This window comes from Physeter macrocephalus, chromosome 15 (genome assembly GCF_002837175.3).
Source record: "Physeter macrocephalus isolate SW-GA chromosome 15, ASM283717v5, whole genome shotgun sequence".
In the NCBI taxonomy this organism is placed as follows: Eukaryota; Metazoa; Chordata; class Mammalia; order Artiodactyla; family Physeteridae; genus Physeter; species Physeter macrocephalus.
The window spans coordinates 541,173-555,781 of record NC_041228.1 but is presented as its reverse complement, the minus strand read 5'-3'; the positions used below and the strand labels follow the sequence as shown (position 1 = coordinate 555,781).

Below are 14,609 nucleotides of genomic sequence, written 5' to 3'. Positions count from 1 at the left end.
GCCATGGCCCACGGGCCCAGCCACTCCACGGCATGTGGGATCTTCCCGGACCGGGGCACGAACCCGTGTCCCCTGCACCGGCAGGTGGACCCTCATCCACTGCCCCACCAGGGAAGCCCAATATATATATGTGTGTATATATATATATATATATATATATATATTTTACATAACGAAAGTTCTTCAGGAATGGACCTTTTCCCCTAAGCCTCAGAAGTACAATATGGCATATTACTTTAATTAGCTAAAAGAGGAAATTAACAGACCTCTACAATTATTAATACTGGTAATATTCTTTCATTTAATATTTTTATATATCAAGTGTCTCTATATTAACTTGTATTCTGTTTCTCTAATCATGGTTTCCTTTAAATACCTGTTTTTTTGATAGTCACCACCCTGATGGGTGTGAGGTGGTATGTCATGTTGGTTTTGGTTTGCATCTCCCATGTAATTAGTGTTGTTGAGCATCTTTTGATATGCTTGTTGGCCATTTGTATGTCTTTGGAGAAGTCTGCGTCCTTTGCCCATTTTAAAATCAGGTTATTTGACTTTTTTGTTGTTGTTGAATTGTAGGAGGTCTTTATATATTCTGGATATTAACCCATTATCGGATATATGATTTGCAGATATTTTTCCCATTCCATAGGTTGTCTTTTCACACTCTTGACTGTGTCCTTTGATGCATACAAGTTTTAAAGTTTGATATAGTTCCACATGCCTGTGTTTGCTTTTGTTGCCTGTGCTTTGGGCGTCACATCCAAGAAATCATTGCCAAACCTAATGTCCTGAAGATTTCCCCCTGTTTTCTTCTAGGAGTTCCTTAATAGTTTCGGGTCCCACCCGTCCTTGATAAATCCAGGTGCCTCTCCCTGGGCCCAACACACCGAGCCTGCTCCTGGCCTCTCAGGGAGCTGCTGGGCTGTCTCCTCCTGGCTCAGGCTCCCAGACACACTCAGCACACCCACCCCGGGTCCTGTGTTCCTGACTTACACCTTCAGCCTGTCTGCAACGTGCCACCTCTGTCTCATGTGACATGGCCACTGGCATCAGTACCCATGGGGGCCGTGGCGGGCCACCGTTTTCTTTCCTACCCTGAGAGCCTGGCAGGGGGACCCCCTAGAGACACCTGGACACTGCTGGACTTTGAGTTTCTCTGACACTAAATCAGAAAAAGTGGTCCTAGCAGGTGACCCGTGACCGGCCTGAGCCCCTCCGCCAGCAAGCCGGGCTGGTCAGGTGGAGGGCGGGACGGGCATGCCGGGAAAGAACAGACTCCTCTTAATAAACAGCGGGCATGGGAAGTGAAGCCGCTGCTGCAGAGACGCCCGGCAGGCGTTAAACACAGAGGCACCACCCAACCCGGCAGTTCCACTCCTAGGCGTGTACCCGGGAGAGGTGGGCCCGTGCCCATGGGAACCTGTATGGACATGCGCCTGGCAGCCCAACCATGGCAACAACGCAGACGCCCATCGGTTAGTAGCTGGATCTGTCCGTTCAGTGAAACACTACTCAGCAGCAGGAAGGAGGGACGGGCTGACTCCTGCCGCAGCACGGAGGAGCCTGGAAAACACTTGGCAAAGTGAAAGAAACTGGTCCCAAAAGGCCCCATAGAGTGTGATTCCATTTCCAGACACGGAAAGTGGATTCGTGGTTGCCAGGGGTGGGGCGGGGGAACTGGGGGGTGACTACTCGTGGAAATGAGGTTTCTTTTCGGGTGACAGAAATTCTAAAATTGATGGCTGCACAACCCTGTGAATATACGAAAGACCACTGACTTGTACCCTTAAAATGGTTGAAGTGTGTGGTGCGCAATTATAGCTCCGTGAGGCTATTGCGAAGAAACAGCCTGGACCAGGTGCGAGGGAAGGTTAAAGGGCCCCCGCGGGGCTTGCCACCAAGAGGCGCGGGAGCTGGGCTGGTGAAGGTAAGTCTGGAGCAGCCCCGCAGGCCTAGGGTGCGGCCCCTGCTCACCAGTCCTGGGAAGCTGAGAACCCGGTGCAGGTGCAGCCCCGGAGCCCGCCACGCCTGAGCACCTGGGCGCTGCCATCACGGTTCGCAGGAAGCAGATTCAGGCTGCTCACAGGCGCCGACGGGTACAGCGGCTGAAAAGAATATGCAACAGCAAAGACGACGTTAGAGAAGGAGACAGATAAGCCCAGTGAAACAATTAGGAATAAAGCTCTGCCAAGACAAGCCGCAGAAAGAGAACCAACATCCAAGAAAGCAGAGTGAGAAAGGGGAAAACATATACATAAGAGACTCGACATGCCATGAAGCATATCTGCGGGCAACTACATTCCAATGCGCTTGAGAACCTGGGGTGACAGGGACAGGCTTCTGCAGGAAGGCCGCTCTCACCCGCGTCTGTGCAGGAACCACACAAGTGCCCGAGTCCGCCAGGCCTGCACACCTTCAGGGACCAGTGCCCCTTGTGGCCAAGAAGGAGCCCAGGAGACTGGAGAGGAGCCGTGCCCCTCGGCCCAGAGACGGTCGGCCTGTTTCAGGGGCAGCCGCGGACTGGAAGACCCCAGCGCGTCTGTCTGCGAACGTCGCTGCGCCCACGGCTAACGGGTGGCACCGGCCCAGCGGCTGCGAAGGCTGCTCCGCTAAAGCACCGCCTTCCCGCCCAGGTCCCCAGGCAGGAACACGGGGAGGCGATTTGGTGTGGTGGCCTGTCTTGTCAGGGAGACGCAGCTGGGCCGGCCAAGGGTCTGGGCAGGCGGCTGGGGGCAAAGCAAAGAGGTTCGGGTCCTTAGAAGGAGGCGCGGATGCCCGTGAGTTGGGTCATCAACCTTCTGGACTCGAGGTCATAAAAAGAAAACAGCCTCGTTATGCTTACAAGCCCTTTGGGAAATGGCGGCGGCAGCCCCTCTCGCTGACGCCCAGGCGGGGGCTCTGGCCCGGCCCAGGCAGCACTGGACACGCAGCACCGCCTCCCCTGCCGAGGACCACGCCCGTGCCCCCGCACCAGTCCCTTCCGCTGCTCCTGCGGCCCGGGCCCCCGGGGCGGGTTCCTCAGCCAGCCCTGCCCAGGAGTCCGGGGTTGGCGGAGCCCACGGACTGCCAGCTGCCCGTCCCGGGGACCGTGTCCCTGGGGCCGTGCCCAGTGCTCTGTCATCAGCTTTCACCTTGCACCAGGGTGCTTCCCAGCTGCGCAGCCCAGACCGTGGTGGGGGAGCACCCCCGTGGCGCAGGGCCCACGATGGCGACCGTGCCCTGGTTGCCCGTCTGTGGCCTCTGCGGCAGCTGCAGCCCATGAAGCCTGCCTGAGGCTGCCGGCCCTCTCCCAGCCCAGCTGTGGCCTCAGTCTGGGCACAGGGCTGCAGGTCGCTGTCCCTGTTCCAGCACACTGCACGGGAGGTGGTGTGGGGCAGCGCAGCCCGTGTGTGTCCTGCCTCCAGGGACAGGCTGGGTCACCCCGCCAGCCTCAGCGCTCACCCCGGTGACCCTCCCCTCCCACTCTGCCCTGCACACGCCTGGGTGCGTCTCAGCGCCTCCTCCCTGCAGGTCCCTCTTGGGTCCCCGTCGCCTCCTGTGCGGAATGTGGGATTGGCTCTCTGGGCTCCTGCTCTCCATCGGGTGCCGGCAGCAGGGAGCTCTGATCTCACAGAACTTCCCTCCCCTCCCCTCCCCTTGGCCAGCCAGCCTCCCCGGGGCCCCTGCACCCTGGCCTCTGGTGTGGGCGTGTCCCCGCCGCAGGCCTAACCGTGGCTGCTTGCCCGCCCGCAGGTGCCCGAGATCGTGAGCATGCTGCGCTCCAAGCTGCAGGAGACCCGCGGGGAGCACGTCCTGCAGGCCGCACAGCACAGCGTGTACGTGCTGGCGGCCCGGCACCACGCCGCCGTGGTGTCCAGCCTTCTGGGCAGCCCCCTGCCCTTTGACAGGTACGTGATGCCCACTAGCCTGCGGGGGCGGACGGGGCTCCAGCCACCTGGGTTCCACGTTCCGGGGTCACTCCCACCCTGGTGTGGTGTTCACGGGCCCCAGCCCCTCTGCGTGGGAGCCTGGAGACCCCGGCCCTGGACTGGGTGGAGACAGGCTCACTCTCATGGGCTGTGCTGGCCAGTCCTCAGGGCTGGTTCTCTGGAGGGCGTCCACCATCGTCTGTGAGCAGAGCCCTGGGGCTAGGCCCCCTCCTTGAGGCAGGAGGGGGGGATTCCTGGTTGCCAGGGGCGGGGCGAAGTACGGGAGCTCTGATGTGTCCCACGCTTGCACCCCAGCCCCCGAGCGCCCATCAGTGACCCTCTAGTTGCCATCCTCGGGCTCTCAGGGCAGGACTTCTCCGCGCCAGGGCCTGTGCCCGGCCCTGTCTGTGTACCACAGCCCCTGGCATCCCCTCCCCTCCTGCACCGAGGCCTCTAGGTGGCCGTTGCTGTGGTCCCAGCGCGTCCGGAGCCCAGGGCCCGCCGCTCCTGCCTTTGTTTGCTGTCCGCGGCGTGGGTGGAGGCCGGCGCCCGTGGCCTCCTGGAGGCCCGTGCAGGGAGGCAGCACAGCCCTCCCCCGTGGCCATGGCCCGGGCGGCCGCACGTGCCTGCACCTGCCGTCAAGACGTGGGCTCACGCCGTCGGCTCTGCTCTCACTTAGATGCCGGCGCCGCTCTGGGCCCCCGGTTCCAACATGTGCAGCTTCTCCCCAGGTCACGTCTGTCAGCGTTTGCCGCTGTCGCCTCTCCCGGCCCGTCACTGTCAGCCTTTCTTTGCCCTCGCAGTTTAGGTGTGTTCCTTTTCCAGGGTAAATAGACGGTCTTGGTTGCTGATGTAGTTGGGGTTAAACCCACTGCCTTATTTTTTGTCTTCTTTTGGTCTTTTTTCTTCTTCATTGTCCTTTTTAGATTGACAGGGTCTCTTTTTTACGATTTCATCTTCCACTCAATTAGTTTGGAAGTCGCACACTCTGTGTTCTCCAGCGGTGGCCCTGAGAACGACCGCGTGGGCACAGCGCCCCTGGGCAGTGCAGGCCTCTGCAGGGGCGGCCCCCTGCCCTGCCCGTCATTGTCGCGGCTGCTCTGTGCAGGCAGTGTGTCTGCCCACGCACCTGCCCCTCGGCTCTGCGCCCCTGCCTTTCGTGGGTGCAGCTCACGCAGAAGAGCACGCACACTGCCGCAGGCCCTGGGGGGCCTCAGCTGCGCTTAGAGGGAGACGGGGCAGGCATCTAGCCCCCACTGGGCTCCGTGCCTGCTCGGTCGAAACTCCCTGAAAGGTCGCCGCTGTCTGACTGCCGTTGCCAGAGGTGTGTTTTGCCGATCTCGAACGGGGTGTCAGTGGAGTCCTCTGGACTTTCTCCTGCTGCTTTTGCTGTCCTCGGGGTGCAGGGTGCTGCTGTCCCTCCTTTCCTGCTGTGCCAGCGCCTTGCGTGTTCATAGGAGCGGGGTTGTCAGGGCAGGGTGGGCACAGTGCAGCCAGGGCCGAATCTGCCCACCACCCGCTGCCTCTGAGCCAACGATGGGCTTTACGCTTATAAACGGTTGGGGAAAAGTCAAAAGAATTATATTTCACGTCCGGAAAGTCATATGCAACTGGAACGTCCGTGTCCGTGGTGGCGTTCCAGGAGCGAGCACACCTTCGTTTCCTCGTCCGTGCGCGTGGCTGCCGTCGCCGCGTCACAGCAGAGCTGCCTGGTGTGCAGAGACCGGGCGGCGAAGGGCCCTGGCGCCCTCCCACTGGAGTGCACCCTCCAGAGCCCCGAGGAGCTCCTGGGGCCGACAAGCCCCACTTCTGTGCGTCTGAACATGCGTTTACTCAGTTGTCCTTCTCGGAGGTTGTTGGCCAGAGTGTGGCGCCCGAGCTGGGCGCGTGCTTTCTGGGTGGGAGAACGTGTCCTCTTCTGGCTCCTCGGAGGCCAGGTGGCGCCGAGGTCGTGAGGGACACGCACCAGGCTCCCCTTGTCTATGGCGCTCTGCACCTTTGGGGGGTGGGGGGCGTGGGTGTCCATTCCTTGTTCCGCCAGGCAGCTGCCAGGCTTCCTGAGCCTGTGAGCCTGAGTTGGTGTCTGTCATCAGCTCTGACCGGTTTTCAGCCCTCCTCTTCAGACACTCTCTCGAACGTCTGCCAGACCTTTTCGTCCCACCCCCTACGCGTCTGCTACTGAATTTCCGCCGTGATTGTTCTCTGCTAGGTTCTGGGTAACTCCCTCCGTTTATCTTCCAGTGCATTATTTCTCTCTCCTGCTGTATCCAGGCTGGTTAGGTGTCTCAATTCCTATTTTTTTTTTTTTTTTTTTTTGTCTTTTTGGCCACACCGCGTAGCACGTGGGATCTGGTCCCCCGACCAGGGATCGAACCCGGGCCCCCTGCATTGGGAGCGCAGTCTTGACCACTGGACCGCCAGGGAAGTCCCTGTGTCTCATTTCTAAAGGGCTGTTGGTTGGCTTCCAGATGTGCTCTATTTTTAGAATTTCCGGGTCCGGTTAGATATCTGGAGTCTGTCGCTTCTCTCTGTAAACGTGTGGCGCACAGCCGCCTCCCCGTGTGTCTGAGCACCCGGGGTCTGCAGGCTGCCCGGGCCTCCCGCAGCCTCCGCCTGACCTCCCTCACACGCCTGCCTTCCTTGGCCACGTGCTGCTCATTGCGGGAAGAGTGACGTGTAGGTGCCCCCGAGGCCTGGGGCGGCGCCGCCCCCCGCCAAGGAAGCCTGGTGTCTGCTTCGGGCAGCCCCCAGGGGGTGCCTCCTCTCCCTGCCCCGCACCAGCCCGGGCCGCCTGATCGCAGGCCACTGGGTCAGAGGAAGGGGTGAGTTCAGGTCTGAGGTCAGGGTGCCGCTCGTGGCCTGGCTGGAGCTGAGGCTGGTGGGCACGACAGGGGCCGGCAGTGGCCTCGGGGTGACCGTCCTCCTGCCCCGCTCCAGCCACACCTGCACCCTGTGGAGGGCGCTGGCCGTGGAGCCCAGCCTCACCACACAGGTCCTGGGGCTGCTCCTGGAGAAGATGAGCAGGGACGTGCCGTTCAAGGAGAGCCGGGCCTTCCTGCTGAGCAGCGCGCCCGACCGCGTGGCCACCCTGTTGCCCCTTGCGGTGAGTGAGCTCTGGGGCTGCACGCCTGGCCCCTCCCCCCTCCCCCTCCCCCCTGCCGGTCCAGGAGGCTGGTAAGGGGCCGAGTGGCCGCTGTGGGAGGGCCCTTGGGGTGGGGGCTGGGGCTGGGTGGCACCCCGCAGGCACCTGGCGGCTGACTGGGGCACCAGAGCAGGCGAGCGTGGAGCCCAGGCTCGTAAAGGCCCCGCAGGTGTCGGTCCCCGAGGGAGCGCACTCTGTTTCACCCTGCGGAAAAAAAATAAACCCAGCTTGGCAACGTTTCCACAGTAAAGCAGCTGTGAGAGTTTCCTCCTCCTCTTGCTAAAGCACCGAGAGCAGATGCTGGGAGCCCGTCCCCCCGCGGCCACCCTGCCCTGGGCCTGCCTCCTGCTCCCGGGGGCCCAAGACCTCTGGGGACACGGGGTACCTGCTAAGGAAGTGGGGCTTCAGGCTATTTGGGTCCTGGGGTGCAGGGTCCAGCCTTCGCTGTGGCCAGCCTCATTAGACCTGGCCCGGGGCGGGGAGGGCTGAGGCTGAGGGGGCACCACCCCCAGGCCACCTGTGCGCTGTACGAGGTCGCGTCTGCCCCGGCATCTGGGCCAGCGGTGCTGGAGCTCTACCCCCAGCTGCTGGCGGCGCTGCTGCTGCGGGTCAGCTGCACCGTGGGTGTCCAGCCGCCCAGGAACCTGCAGGCCAAGGAGAGGAAGAGCGCCAGCTCAGGCCTGGCCTCGCGGCGCCTCGAGCCCTGCAGGTGAGTGGGCCCCACCTTGCGCCCCTGGCACCCTCGTCTGTGGCCTGCTGTCCCTGCTGGGAGTGCAGCTTCCCTGGGCTGCAGGGGGGATGGGGACAGTCGGGGCGGGGCTTCCTGGGGACATCAGCTGGGTCGTGAACTGCGCCGCCTTTGGGAGGGCGGAGCATGAGGAATGCTTGGGTACGGCAGGGTCTGCGTGAGCCCGCTCTGTGTTTGCAACCTCAGTCTTCAGCTCCAAGTTCCGGCTCTTCCTACACTTGATTGGGGCCCCCCACCTTCAGACAGAAACTCTGCAGCAGCCTCCCTGCCTCCCCTGAGCGGCCTCTCCCAGCTGCCACACGGGTGATGCCGGGTTGGCCCAGAGCCAGGCCCCTGGTGCCACTGGCCTATGCAGGCACCTCCCCCTTGCCTCTCGTTGGGGTTCGGGGCCCTGGGCCCTGGGGCAGGAGCCTGGGGAGGCGGGGTGGAGCTCTTTCAGCTCCTGGGGACATTCCTGCTCCCCCTGGCGGCTCTTCAGGGCTCCAAACAGCTGTCTGGGGCCACAGGATGAGCAGGGGAAGCTGACGCCCCGGGGCCACTGGGGCCGGAGTGACTGTTAGCCTGGCCGCCTCCCCACCCTTCCGGTGTCCGGCTGGGGACACACGAGGGACAGAGTCAGCTTGCCCCGCCCCACCGCGGGGCTGCCCCACCGCAGAACTAATGCGTCAACTCCAGCGAAGGCTGTGTGTCAGGAGGCCTGGCCTGACTGTGCAGACCGGGTGGAAATGTGGACGGCCCGGCGGACATGGCCCAAGCAACCCCGGGCCTAGCACACGGGCTCCAGCGCTGTGGTCTGAGCTGTGGGGCCTACAGCCCCATGGCCCAAAGAGCGGTTCTGGGGGTCCACCCCTGAGCCAGGATGTGTGCAATGCCAGGCACAGGCCTTGGCTCTGACGGAGGCCATTAGCCAGCAAGTCAGACCCTTGCAAACGCCACACGCCCAGAAAGTCTGGGCAGTAGGGTGAACAGGCAAGGGAAGCACCTCATCTGGATTGTCGACCTGCTCCTCGGCCAGGCCTGCCCCTCACCACTGCCCGTTCGCTGTGGCCAGGTGGCACCTCTTCTGGGCCTTGAGGCCTGGAGCAGGGTGTGGAGCCAGGGGCAGAGCTGCTGGGCCCTAGCTGTGGCCCAGCCCTGCCCACACCGTGCGGGACCCCTTGGCGGGCACCGTGGGCATCTGCCCAGTGACCGCATGGCTGGAATATTTTTCTGTGCCTGCAGTCGGTGTGGGCGCCCCACATCCAGGGGGCCCCCAGTGTCTGGGCCTCCGCTGGGATTGTGGAGCTCCTGGGACAGTGGGAGCCACCTTCTAGTGTCTTCCCTGGGGCGGGGACCCAGCGGGGTATATAGTCTGTGGACGCACAGCCAGGGAGCCTGTCCAGCTGTCGGTGGACACCAGACCCCTCCCCCTACACCAGGGGCATCCGCACAGCCCTCATTCCACCCCAGGATGACCATGAGGATGGAGCTGGGCCGAGGTGGGGGCAGTGGGTTGTGTGCATACTGCTGGGCTCGGGGGAGTCTACCAGCATCTGCTTCCTGGGCTGCCAGGACCCCTGGACCAGGACCAGTCATGGGGCCTCCAAAAGCGCGTCAGATTCCCCCACACCCACTCCGCCCCTCCCCAGATGTGAGGCCCGTACTGTGCAGCTGGCAAGACCTGGCCCTCACGCTCCAAGCGCCTAGGCCCGAGTGCCCCTGCACCCTAGCAGCTGAGCCTTCGAGGTCACAGGAAGACCCCGTGCAGCTGACGCCTGACCGCCCCGCGGAGGGTCCAGCGCACTGCCCTGGGGGTGGGCACGTGCCCTTGGGCCAGGAGCCCCAGGGACGGCGCCTGCGTCGACGCGCACTCACGTCTGGGGGCCCACGCGGGGCCTGACATGTGAGGTGGTCGACGTCAGGAGAGAGGGGGTCAGCACAGGGCTGGGGGCTGCGGCCCTCAGCCCTCCCTGCGCGGCCCTGGGGACCCTGACGTGCTGTCTCTCCGGGCCGCAGGCTGTGGTGTGAGTCTTTGCCAGGTCCATGTTGGGCCAGCACTGCTGTCCCCAGTCCTGTCTGTGGGGTCCTGCCCCTGCGGCCTTCACACTGGCAGCCCCGCCCCCTCTGCCTGAGCCGGGGAAGGAGGGGTCGTCAAATGAGGGGGCCGGACACGCAATTTCAGCTGGTTTTTGCCTCCTTGGGCCCCTCCTACAAGAGAGAGGGCCAGCTGGGCGTGGCAGACAGAGCTGCCTGGCCCAGGCAGGAATCAGACCCTGATTTGCCTTCTGAGTTCATTTTTATGAAGGGTTTTCTCCACTTTCTTTTTCATCTTTTTTTTTTTTTTTAATTAAATGAAAGTCTTCAAGGCAGGTGCAAAAAGCAGCTGATTGTTACCCTAAAATTAATCTGAGGGCCTTGCCTGCTCCAGAGGGCCTTGGGGACACTACCTGCAGAGCCCCCAACCGCCCCTCGTGGGGGCTGGGGAGGCAGGAGCAGTCTGCCTGAGACCAGAGGGTCCAAAGTGGTGCCCAGATGAGGGGGAGGGGAGAGTCCAGAGCCTGCGCCCCAAAGGATGTTGCTGGTAGAGGGCAGGCTGGGTAGCCCCGGGACATGTCTGCCAACAGCACAGGTGTGTGCGTGCGCGTGCGGAGTTGGCAGCCCTGCCAGCTACACCCGTGTCTCCGCAGCTCCGCGGTGGAGGCGCTGCAGGCCGTGCTTCTCCGAGGCGGCAACGATGATGTGGTGCAGCGCATGGAGCTGGAGGGCGGCTGGCAGCTGCTCAGGACCTCGGCCGGGCATGAGGAGGGGGTCACCCGGCTGGCCAGGTGAGCAGGCCGGGCCCGCGCACCCCACCTCTGGTGCTGGCTGGGCTCTAACAGGCCAGGTCCTGTTCAGGTACCATCCGGGGGCCCCCAGTGGCACCTGGGAGGGGGCCCAGCATGAGGAGCAGGTGCGTGGGGGCAGCGGGGAGGCTGTGAAGGCAGCTGTGGTCTCTAGGCGCGGCGGGCTGGGAGGGGCACGTCTGGAGGGGGAGGACGTGCAGGGCCCGGCAGCCGGGTTGGGGGCTCACGGGCTGGAGGGCGCAGACAGCGCAGGTTGGGAGGCAGAAGTGCCCCCAGGCCCACACGGGACTGGGACGTGCTCAGGGGAGGCCTGAGGCCCCAGCCCTGCCCAGTGTAGCCTCCTTCCCAGCGCCATGGCCAAGTTCGCGGGTCCCCGGCTGCCCCTGATGATGAAGGCGCTCTTCGCCACACAGAGCAGTGTGCACGAGATCCAGAGGGTCAGCTCCACAGCCTTCCTGGCCGAGGTAGGAGCCACGTGCTCTGGATCACGAATAGGGGCCTGGCGGGGCAGCGGGGAGCCCTCCCCCACAGGCAGGCTAAGGCCTCCCCCTGGAAAACCTGCCCCAGGCCGTGGCAGCGGGGGCCAGGGAGGGGCTGGGTCAGGAGTTCGGGAAGGCCAGGGGCCCAGGTTTGGCATACAGGCCTCAGCTGGCCTTTGCCATGTCCCCTCCTCAAAGTGACCTGCGACTGGGAGGGCTGCCCAGTGCAGTGATGGGAGGGGGCGGGGCGAGCCTGGGGTTAGTGGGGCAAGGGTAGTCAGAGCACCTCCGCCCTCAGCTGCTTAGCAGCAACGTGGTGAACGACCTGATGCTCCTGGAGTCCCTGCTGGACAACCTGCTGGCGCGGCAGAAGGACGTGTGCGCCCGTGTGCGAAGGCTGGTACTCCGGGGCCTGGCCAACATTGCCTCGGGCTCCCCGGATAAGGTGAGGGGCTGGCCAGCCCTCTGGGGCCCTGTCCCCGGGAGAGAGACAGCAGGGCTGCGGCCAGTGAGGAGACCCAGTTGGACGCGGTGCTGGCGGGGGGCATGGAGATGGCACCGGGAGGGTCGGGGGCTGGGCCATTCCACGGCAGGACCTGGGCACACAGGTGTGTGTGTGGCATCCCCAGGTACGGGCCCATGGCCCCCAACTCCTGACGGCCATGATCGGTGGGCTGGACGATGGTGAGGACCCGCACAGCCTGGTGGCCCTGGAGGCCATGGTGGGCCTCGCGAGGCTGCTGGACCTGGTGGAGGCCTGGGACCTGCGCTCGGTGCTGCTGCACGTTGCCATCCGCATCCGGCCCTTCTTCGACAGTGTAGGCCCCGCCAGCCCTGCCCCTGGCCATGGCAGCCTGGCTCCTGCCCCGTCCTCTCCAAGCCCTGTGCGCCGTGTCACCACCGCACCCTCAGGGCTGGGCCCCGGGGTCGACGGATGGGCAGTTCTGGGGAGGGCCCAGTGGGGTGACACCTGCCGCTCACCACCCCGCCCCAGGAAAAGATGGAGTTCCGTTCTGCGTCCATTCGCCTCTTCGGGCACCTCAACAAGGCCTGCCAGGGGGGCTGCGAGGACGTCTTCCTGGAGCAGGTTGTTGGCGGGCTAGCGCCCCTGCTGCTGCACCTGCAGGACCCCCAGCCCCCAGTGGCTGCTGTGAGTAGCCAGGGGGTACGGGCAGGCCGGGCCGGACCCACTCAGGGACTCGGGGCTCAGCCTGTGCCCTGCAGGCCTGCAGGTTCGCCTTGCGCATGTGCGGCCCCAACCTGGAGTGTGAGGAGCTGGCAGCCATCTTCCAGAAGCACCTGCAGGAGGACCGGGGCCTGCACTTCGGAGAGTTCCTCAACACCACCTGCAAGCACCTGGTGAGGGGCGGGGCGCGGCGGGGCGGGGCGCGGCGGCAGGGCAGGGGCGGGGCCTGACTGGGGGCCTCCTGCAGATGCACCACTTCCCCGACCTGCTGGGCCGCCTGCTGAGCACCAGCCTGTTCTACTTCAAAAGCAGCTGGGAGGACATCCGCGCTGCGGCCCCCATGCTCACAGGTGAGGCTGCCCTGGGCCCCCCTCCCGCTCCCCACCACGCGGACCCTGACCCCGGCCCCACCCCCCCCGCCCCCGCAGGGTTCCTGGTGCTGCACGTGGAGGCTGAGCGCCGGCCGCAGGTGGACCTGGAGCAGCTCCTGGCCGGTGAGCCCCAGTCCTGGGGGCCCCGCCCCCCACGACGCGCTGGGCCGCGCTGACCCTGTGGGCACCAGGGGGGACTAAGTGATTTTCCTGGATTTCAAGGATTTTTTCCCTGTCACTGGTGACCTCATCGTCTCTAGTAATTCACGGAAACTTCTTAACTGTTCCAAAAGAGCTTAAAAAACACTAAAAAAGGAAAAACTATCTTTCCGTTGGCTCCTGAGCCCTCCCGGCAGAGGCCTGTCTTAGGAGGGCGGTGGGCGGGCGGCCCCCACGCACAGGGTGGGGTGTGAGCCTCGGGGTCCTGGCCCCCAGGCTCAGCGCGCCAAGAAAGGGGGGTTCAGCCTTAGCCGCAGCTGCTAGCGGCGTGTGGGCGGGACCACGGGCTCAGACTTTTAGTTCTCAGAGGGCCGCCGAGGAGCCCCCAGCAGCGGCTCCCTGTCCCCCAGCGCTCCAGCTCCTGCTCCAGGACCCGGCCCCCGCGGTGCGCGTGAAAGCTGCTGAGACTCTGGGCCGCCTGGTGAAGTTCGCCTGAGGCTCCCGTGGCAGCGCTGCCCCTACACGCAATACCGGCCTCGCCGGCCCGAACCGAGCCTCCGAGATGGGGCCCTGGGGAGCCCCCTGCCCGAGGGGAGCCCCCAGGCCCACACAGCAAGGGAGGGCTGGGGCCACGAGGGTGGGCAAGTCGCTGTCTCCCCCTTCCCAATAAAGCCATTTGCCGCTCAGCAGGTGCCGCGATGACGTGGCCTCTCCTTCTGGGCAGGTCAGCAGGCCCTCTCCCCCGTTAGGCACCCTGACTGACTCAGAGAAAAGATCACGCCAGCAAGAGAAAACGCCTCTATTGAGTGTCCTGAGCGCACACACAGCCCAGCCCCACCTGCCCCGCCCGGGAAGCAGGGTCACCTAGGTGAAGAGGCAGAGGGTGCCGTCAGCCCCGGCAGAGAAGACCCACGGCTGGGTGGGGTGGAAGGCCACGTCCAGCACCCCCAGGTCTTTGGTCAGGCTGTGCCCCTTGAGCACCTTCACAGGCACCAGCAGCGGGTTCTGCAGCAGGTCGCTGTGGGGAAGGGAGAGGCTCAGGATGTGGGCAGCACAGTCCCCACGGGGGGCGGGCGGGCGGGCGGGCACCGGCACTCACTTGTACACCATCCCGTGGCAGACGATGACGCTGCCGTCGTCGGAGCCGGAGGCAAAGAGCGGGTACCGGGGGTGGAAGGCCACGGCCCGGAGGGCCTTCTTGTGGTGCCTGAAGGGGGGACCAGGTTGAGGGGGGCGGGGGGGGGGGGCGGGCGAGTAGGGAGCAGCCCGGCACCCGCCGGCACCTCACCTCAGCACTCTGTACGGCTTGGTGGAGAGGTCCAGGTCAAACCACACCAGCTTGCTGTCGTAGCTGCCACAGATGACGTTGTCGCCTAGGGGAAGATGCGGTGGTAGGGACCTGGTGGCCCCCTCACCCGCCCCCCCCCAACCAGGGTGCCCCCTCACCTGCCGGGTGCACTGCCAGGCTGGACACCCACTTGCAGTTGGGCGTCAGCTTCTTGGTGAGCTCCTGGCGCAGCAGGTGGTAGAGGCGGACGCTGCGCTGGGAAGCCACGAGCAGAAAGGGCCGCACGGGGTGGAAGGCCACGCGCTGCACCTGACCGTGGCCGCGGCGGAAAGGGCTCTGGCTGCGGCGCCGGCTCAACTGGTGGATCAGCACCTGGGTGTGGCCCGGGGTGGCCAGCACCACGGCCATGTAGTCCCCACGACCGTGCCAAGTCACCTGTGTCACTGGCTGCAAGAAGGCGAGGTGGGCTGAGCCGCCCCGCCCCCGCCCCGCCCCCTCCCCTCCCC

At 64.4% G+C, this 14,609-nt stretch overlaps 2 protein-coding genes across 7 annotated transcripts in view; one reads left to right on the top strand and one right to left on the bottom strand.

Annotated features, from left to right (window-relative positions):
* Window positions 1-13,515, top strand: part of MROH1 (maestro heat like repeat family member 1) — a 76,634-nt gene extending 63,119 nt beyond the window's left edge. For 2 of the 6 annotated variants that reach the window (XM_055091262.1, XM_055091260.1), the window contains exons 32-43: window positions 3,733-3,887; window positions 6,846-7,011; window positions 7,563-7,759; window positions 10,465-10,602; window positions 10,970-11,084; window positions 11,398-11,544; window positions 11,729-11,917; window positions 12,094-12,249; window positions 12,324-12,458; window positions 12,533-12,635; window positions 12,714-12,779; window positions 13,183-13,515. In XM_055091262.1, coding sequence (XP_054947237.1) covers window positions 3,733-3,887; window positions 6,846-7,011; window positions 7,563-7,759; window positions 10,465-10,602; window positions 10,970-11,084; window positions 11,398-11,544; window positions 11,729-11,917; window positions 12,094-12,249; window positions 12,324-12,458; window positions 12,533-12,635; window positions 12,714-12,779; window positions 13,183-13,280 — 1,665 coding nt within the window. In that variant the 3' untranslated portion in view covers window positions 13,281-13,515. Of the gene's footprint in view, window positions 1-3,732; window positions 3,888-6,845; window positions 7,012-7,562; window positions 7,760-10,464; window positions 10,603-10,969; window positions 11,085-11,397; window positions 11,545-11,728; window positions 11,919-12,093; window positions 12,250-12,323; window positions 12,459-12,532; window positions 12,636-12,713; window positions 12,780-13,182 lie in introns of those variants that run through there. The other 4 variants (XM_024117487.2, XM_055091261.1, XR_008619514.1 and 1 more) reach the window with 3 other exon arrangements.
* A 75-nt stretch (window positions 13,516-13,590) lies between these two features.
* The window catches only part of BOP1 (BOP1 ribosomal biogenesis factor), a 26,419-nt gene continuing 25,400 nt past the window's right edge, over window positions 13,591-14,609 (bottom strand). The window contains 4 exon segments of the mRNA XM_024117501.3: window positions 13,591-13,833; window positions 13,915-14,022; window positions 14,104-14,188; window positions 14,262-14,550. Coding sequence (XP_023973269.2) covers window positions 13,680-13,833; window positions 13,915-14,022; window positions 14,104-14,188; window positions 14,262-14,550 — 636 coding nt within the window. The 3' untranslated portion in view covers window positions 13,591-13,679.